The sequence below is a fragment of the Boleophthalmus pectinirostris genome, unplaced genomic scaffold (genome assembly GCF_026225935.1).
Source record: "Boleophthalmus pectinirostris isolate CB_2022bp ecotype Guang Dong unplaced genomic scaffold, ASM2622593v1 HiC_scaffold_11, whole genome shotgun sequence".
NCBI lineage: Eukaryota > Metazoa > Chordata > Actinopteri > Gobiiformes > Gobiidae > Boleophthalmus > Boleophthalmus pectinirostris.
The window spans coordinates 2,759,281-2,766,000 of NW_026570994.1; the positions used below are offsets into that span (position 1 = coordinate 2,759,281).

The window sequence follows — 6,720 nt, forward strand, 5'->3', positions numbered from 1 at the left end:
TTTTGCATTAAAATAGAGTCCCGCAGTCATTTCTGTTGTGGCTTTTTTTGGTGAGTTGTGGCTTTTTGTTGTGTTGTCGCATTTGTATTTGTTGTGACCCCTCTCGGCTTCCGTACAAACCCAAACCAATAAAGAGAAGGTTTGACATTTGTCATACGTTTGGAGATTTCTTTCAAAAACTCTCTCATAGAACCTGAACTCTGAAATTATGAACTTGCTGCATTCTATTGCGTTCGGGACTCGGGGAAATCTGACCTCCAATTCGAGAAAGTGCAATGGAACGGCCAATTGAATCAGGGTTCTGAAACACAAACTCGGGCCAGTTCATGCAGAGCAAGTCGGTGGGATTTATGTAAACGGGGAGATTTGTCTTTTGGTCATTTTGATGTGTTAAGTTGTGTTTGTGTAGAGAAAGTGTCTTCTAAAAACTTTGTAGTGACATTTAGACTTTCTTTCACATCATTTGACAGTAGACAGAAGTTTTTTTTCTAAACGTGTAAAAGTCAAACTGTCAGAACTGAGTCACCGACAGGTAATTTTAGCTAATAGGCTTGATTTATTACCAGGAGCTAGAGACGTCACATGAAACTTTCTTGAGCGTCCATATTTTCCACTAACCAGGCTGGTGCCACCTAGTGCTTCCGCTCAATTTAATTTCTCTCCAGCGACTAGGTCAGGAATCTGAATACAGTAGACAATTCGCAAAAACCCCGGAAGTGTGAGTTGGGCACCAGCCAATCAGCAAAGAGACAGACATTTTGTGTTGTCAACGATTCCTGAGATCGAGGATTTAAAGCCAGAACAAAGAGAATGTTTGGTGAATTTTATCAAGGGGAAAGACGTTACTGTCCTCCTTCCTACGGGATTTACATACATCACGACCAAACAGCAGTGATTCATTAAATAAAAAAAAAGTACTTGCCTACCATCGAAGAATCAGGCTAATTTTCCACAACTGTCATAATGAAACACATTTACAACGGGAGAACTGACTCGAATTCATCCACTACCGATGTTCAGTAGAAGGCAGGATAAGACATCAAATTCTAAAATGCCATAAGCAATGAGAAATTAGCACCGTTTCCATGGCAATTAAGAATTCGGAACAAAGTATTCCATCTCGTGAATGGTGAAAAGTGTTCCAAATGCAGGGTTCTCACTCCTTTTCACTAACAAAATTTCAAAACTTTTCCATGACTTTTTCATGACCTAAAGTGAATTTTCCATGATTTTATGGCACAGACATGTGTAGAACTGATCAGACTTTTAGAGCTAAATCTAAAATGTTAATTCTTTCCACTCACTTATTGTCGTTTCTTTTAAACAAAAGGCACAGACGTTCAGAAATAATCATAACAGCCTAATGAGAACTTAACAGAACGCTGTAGTGGCGTGAAAGAGATATTCAAATTCAACGACTTTTCCAGCCCTGTAAAATGACATTTTCAATTTCCATGACTTTTCCAGGATTTCCATGACTGTGGGAACCCTGCAAATAGGTCCTACAAAGAGGAAGATGAAAAAATTTGATTGGATTATTACAAATCTATTCATATTTTGCAACTGGTGTCGTCAAGATTCCCGAAGGAGGCGGTGATGCTAACTGGAGGCACTGCTCTGTCTGAAGCTGTTACTCCAGTTCGACTTTAGTTTTGATTTGAACACAATCTGATCCAAAAAAAAAAAAAAAAAACTGACTTAGCAGGAATGACAACAGTGAGTTTTTCAGTTAGTCACTCTCACATTTTTGATGAAAATCAACCTCAACATTCCACCATAGACATAGATGCAGAACCACCCCGCCCCAGGATGATGTCAGTGCAGAGTATCTCTAGTATTACCATGCTATTACTGTAGAAAGTAAGTAAAGTACCGTACAATTTACCCTTTTAAATAATTGGCATTTCAGTGCATTAAAACATACATAACCATCGACATAACTTAATTTTTCAGTTTTTCGATTTCCACAAAACAGTTCTGTACAAATTCAAAAACTGCAGCTAGACTAGTGTTTCAAGTTCATTTTTCTCCCTTCAAAATCATTTCACAATACTGGCATTTTTCCAAGTACCAAAACATGTAGTCATTCTTTCCTCGATCGACTGTCAGTGACTCAAAAAATAATAATAATTAAAATAAAAACATAAAGTGCTCTAAAAAAAATTCCTGAAGCAACTAGAAAAAAAAAAAAAAAAAACATCTCGTGACTGTTAAAAAAGTGGTTACGTCTATGCAAATTACACAGACGAGTAGAAAAACACTCACGCATGAGAAATCATACAGCCAGAACGAAAGTACAAAAAATACTGCATGGATTCTACGACTAAAAAGTACCCTCATTTTCAGTAGCAAAAAGAAATAGAAAGTAAAAGAGTCCCAGTAGTCGGTCAGATTGTCCGGGGTTTCCTTTCGGGATTGGGATTGGACCGGGCTAGAGTCATCTTCTGGAATGTTCAAACACAGAGCCCATTTCTGAGTGGTGGTCCATGCTGAGAAGTTCTTCCGTTCTCCACGAGGAACCGTCTAAGTGTTACCTGGACAAGAGAATATACACGCAAATGAAGTTTTTATTTGGAAAAAAGTGAAAATGCTACAGTGCACTAGGGTTGTGAAAAGCATCGAATACAAAAGATAGTTTGCTATTATCTTTTAACAAATGCAGTGTTTTTTTTTTTTACCTCTGTGCACCCCTTTAAAATAGTTACACCTGTGCTCCTTCATGATAAAAATGTACATTAAAAAAGAACACCACAATATTCTTATGCAGTACAGATTTTTGTCAAATGAAAAAAAAAAAAAAAACAACAACATTTTTTTCTGTATCTTTCAAGTAATTTGTGAGTTGTTTGTGTTGGGATTATCAGAGGCTGGGGATGTCATAAAATAGTGCCAACACTGTTTTTTACCTTTTTAAATTTTTTTGCATAAACTCAGATAGTTACACCTTTGGTCCTTCATGACAAAAATGTACATTGAAAAAGCAGATTTGTGTTCAACTTTTTAATCTCACTGTCTTCATTTACTTCTGCTCTAATCATACATACCAAATATTATATAATATTTAGAAATGTTGACCCCTTAAATGCCTTTTTGACAGTAAAAATCTAAAAAATTATGTGCATGAAAAAAAAGGAAAAAAAAAAAAAAAATTCAAACTAATTTTCCAATTAATTTTAATTTACACATTCAGTTCACTCTGGTGCTCCTCTAGAACACATCCATATCACTTTAACTTCAAATATCTACGTTTCTGTCCTTCAGTAATGACTAAAATGTACAAATGTCTTTCCACTGATAAACTTATAATGGAAGATACAAAGTAAAAAAAAAAAAAAAGAAGAAAAATATCAAAAAATTCAAAATGACACTAAAACTAAAAATTTCCAACACCAAAGAGTGAAAAATAACTCAAAAAGTAAAAATATCCTGGCAAAGTTATGCCATAAACAAAGCCATTTTGAATGAAGTCAATGGGACAAAAATGTACTGAAGGACCACGGATGTATTTTCATTATAAACTGTTTAATGTGATCATGAAAAAAAAAAACTGAAATTAAAAATACATCACAAAATACACAAACTGGCCAATTATGGTGCTATTTGGTGCAATAAGGCCAAAGTTATGCTAAAAAGAAAAAAAGTTGAGATGTACAAAAATGTACCAAAGGGTGTAGGAGAGTTAAAGTGAGATGTGCTGAAAAAAAGAGGAAATTATAAACAGGTTTGCATCCACACGACATCACAATGTTCTAGTGTCCCTATAGGATTGTTAGGTAATGCTATCACAGGCAGCCATCTGAATGCAAACATGGGCATGTTTACAATTTCCTTGTCTTTTTGCATGACTCATTGTGTTAAAAAAGGTACAGCAACACTAGTAGTGCATGATAGTTTTGTCTATTTTTTTTCCCTACAGTGTTAAACGAAACTAAGCTGTGTGTAACATCATGTTTAAAAAACCCTTAGTTTAACCTGAGCTGAAGGACAGGTCAAAATTCTCAGGGGGAATTTGCGGTGTAACCGTCAGGTTGCAGATTTGGTGACCTGGTTGATGGTTAATGTCTCTATCTATAGCCCAATCACATGAAACAAAAAGCGGCACAAAGTTCAACGTCTTCTCTGTCACTACAAATATACAAATGTGAAATGATTTTTTTACAGTAGCTTCAGAAAGTGGTGCGATTACGATGACAAGTCTTTGGAGAGCTCAAATAAATAATATAAAAAAATAAATAATTACCACATCATCAAATAGTAGAATGTGAACGCATTCCATTTAGAAAAATAACTGGATTTAACTGGTCATATGACATAGTGTATATCTGTGTTTGATGTGATGTGATGTGTTGTGGAAGGAGAGCTCCTGACCTGCGAGGTACTTGGCTCCCACCAACATGACCATGCTGCCCATGATGTAGAAACCAAGAGGGACACTGCAGAAGATACTGGGCTCACCTGGAGGCACACACGTACAAACAGTCACCAGTGGAACTACAGTTTTATGAGTATCCCGGTGTACCTACAGTATCTACTCAGGACGTAGTAACTGTATGAATCAGTTTGTGTTAAAAGTGTCTAAAAGTGTTTTAGGCAGCAGAATACTGAAAGTTAAATCATTCATTACTATGCCACAAATCATCATTATTATTATTATTATTAGTAGTAGTACTAGTAGCAGTAGCAGTAGTAGGGACTAGTAGTAGTGGTAACAGTAATTGCAGTAGAGTAGTAACAGTGGATAGTGGTAACAGTAGTAAGTAGTAGTAGTAGCAATAACAGTAATAGTGGTAGCAGTAGTAGTAGTAACAGTAACAATAGCAGTAGCAGTAGTAGCAGTAGTAGTAGTAGCAGCAGTAGTAGTAGTAGAAGTAGTAATAGTAGTAGAAGTAGTAATAGTAGTAGTAGTAGTAGTCATAGTAGTCATAGTAGTAACAGCAGCAGTAGTAGTAGTAGTGATAGTGGTAACAGTAGTAATAGTAGTAGTAGTAGTAGTAGTAGTAGTAGAAGCAGTAGTAGTAGTAGTAGAAGTAGTAGTAGTAGTAGAAGCAGTAGTAGTAGTAGTAGTAGTAGCAGTAGTAGTAGTAGTAGTAGAAGTAGTAGTAGTAGTAGTAGTAGTACTAGTAGTAGAAGCAGTAGTAGTAGAAGTAGTAGTAAGTAGTAATAGTAATAGTAATAGTAGTAGTAGTAGTAGTAGTAGTAGTAGTAGTAGTAGTAGTAGTAGTAGTAGTAGTAGCAGTCGTAGAAGTAGCAGCAGCAGCAGTAGTAGTAGTAATAGTGGATAGTGGTAACAGTAGTAAGTAGTTGTAGTAGTAGTAGTAGTAACAGTAGTAGCAGTAGTGGTAGTAATAGTGGTAACAGTAGCAAGTAGTTGTAGTAGTAGTAACAACGGTAGTAGCAGTAGTAGCAGCAGTAGTAGTAGTAGTAGTAGTAGTAGTAGTAGTAGTAGTAGTAGTAGTAGTAGTAGTAGTAGTTTGTTTGGTCATTTGCAGCACTACAAGGACATAGACTCTAACCCCATTTGGATCATGACCTGAGGCTGAAGTAAAAGTACTTGTAATACTTAAGCCTTTTAAACATTGACAGAATCACAAGAAAGAAAATCAGGTCATGATCAGCAAGTTTGTGTTTCACTTTAAGTAGTAGTAGTAGTAATAGTAGTAGTAACAGTGGATAGGGGTAACAGTAGTAAGTAGTAGTAGTAGTAGTAGTAACAGTAGTAGCAGTAGTGGTAGTAATAGTAGTAACAACGGTAGTAGTAGTGGTAGTAACAACGGTAGTAGTAGTAACAACGGTAGTAGTAGTAGTAGTAACAACGGTAGTAGTAGTAGTAGTAGTAGTAGTAGTAGTAGTAGTAGTAGTAGTAGTAGTAGTAGTAGTAGTAACAACGGTAGTAGTAGTAGTAGTAGTAGTAGTAGTAGTAACAGTAGTAAGTAGTAGTAGTAGTAGTAGTAACAAGTAGTAGTAGTAGTAGTAGTAGTAGTAGTAGTAGTAGTATAGTAGTAGTAACAACGTAGTAGTAGTAGTAGTAAGTAGTAGTAGTAGTAGTAGTAGTAACAAGTAGTAAGTATAGTAGTAGTAGTAGTAGTAGTAGTAGTAGTAGTACAACGTAGTAGTAGTAGTAGTAGTACAACGTAGTAGTATAGTAGTAGTAGTAGTAGTAGTAGTAGTAGTAGTAGTAACAACGGTAGTAGTAGTAGTAGTAGTAGTAACAACGGTAGTAGTAGTAACAACAGTAGTAGTAGTAGTAGTAGTCGTAGTAGTAGTAGTAGTAGTCGTAGTAGTAGTAGTAGTAGTCGTAGTAGTAGTAGTAGTAGTAGTAGTAGTAGTCGTAAACAATGATCAGAACAGGTTTATTAGTATTATACACTGTCAGTCAAAAGTCTGGACACATTTTTTCATGTCATGTTTTTCTTTATTTTCATGACTGTAGAGTTTCTCTGTAGGCCTCAAAACTATGAGTGAACCTTTGTCATGTAGCAGACAGAGTGTCAAATAACAAGTTTAGATTTTTCAAAATAGCCTTTAGAAAACCATTTCAAGGAGACTTCTTCATACATCAAGCTCAATCTGTCAACAAAGCAAAGGCTGGTGCTTTAAACCTGAAACTTTAAACCTGATTTTTCCCATGTATTTGAGGAATTTGTCTTGCCCCAGTACAGATATTGATGAATGATTAATTTAAAAAGCCCAGTAAAGTCTTTTTATTTGTTTGTTTTGTTT

At 35.7% G+C, this 6,720-nt stretch overlaps 1 protein-coding gene across 2 annotated transcripts in view; it reads right to left on the minus strand.

Annotated features, from left to right (window-relative positions):
- Positions 1-809: 809 nt before the first annotated feature.
- Positions 810-6,720, minus strand: part of gk (glycerol kinase) — a 40,972-nt gene continuing 35,061 nt past the window's right edge. For both annotated transcript variants that reach the window (XM_055164350.1, XM_020936559.2), the window contains 2 exons: positions 4,369-4,455; positions 810-2,534 (listed from right to left, as the gene is read on the minus strand). In XM_055164350.1, coding sequence (XP_055020325.1) covers positions 2,524-2,534; positions 4,369-4,455 — 98 coding nt within the window. In that variant the 3' untranslated portion in view covers positions 810-2,523. The remainder of the gene's footprint in view (positions 2,535-4,368; positions 4,456-6,720) is intronic.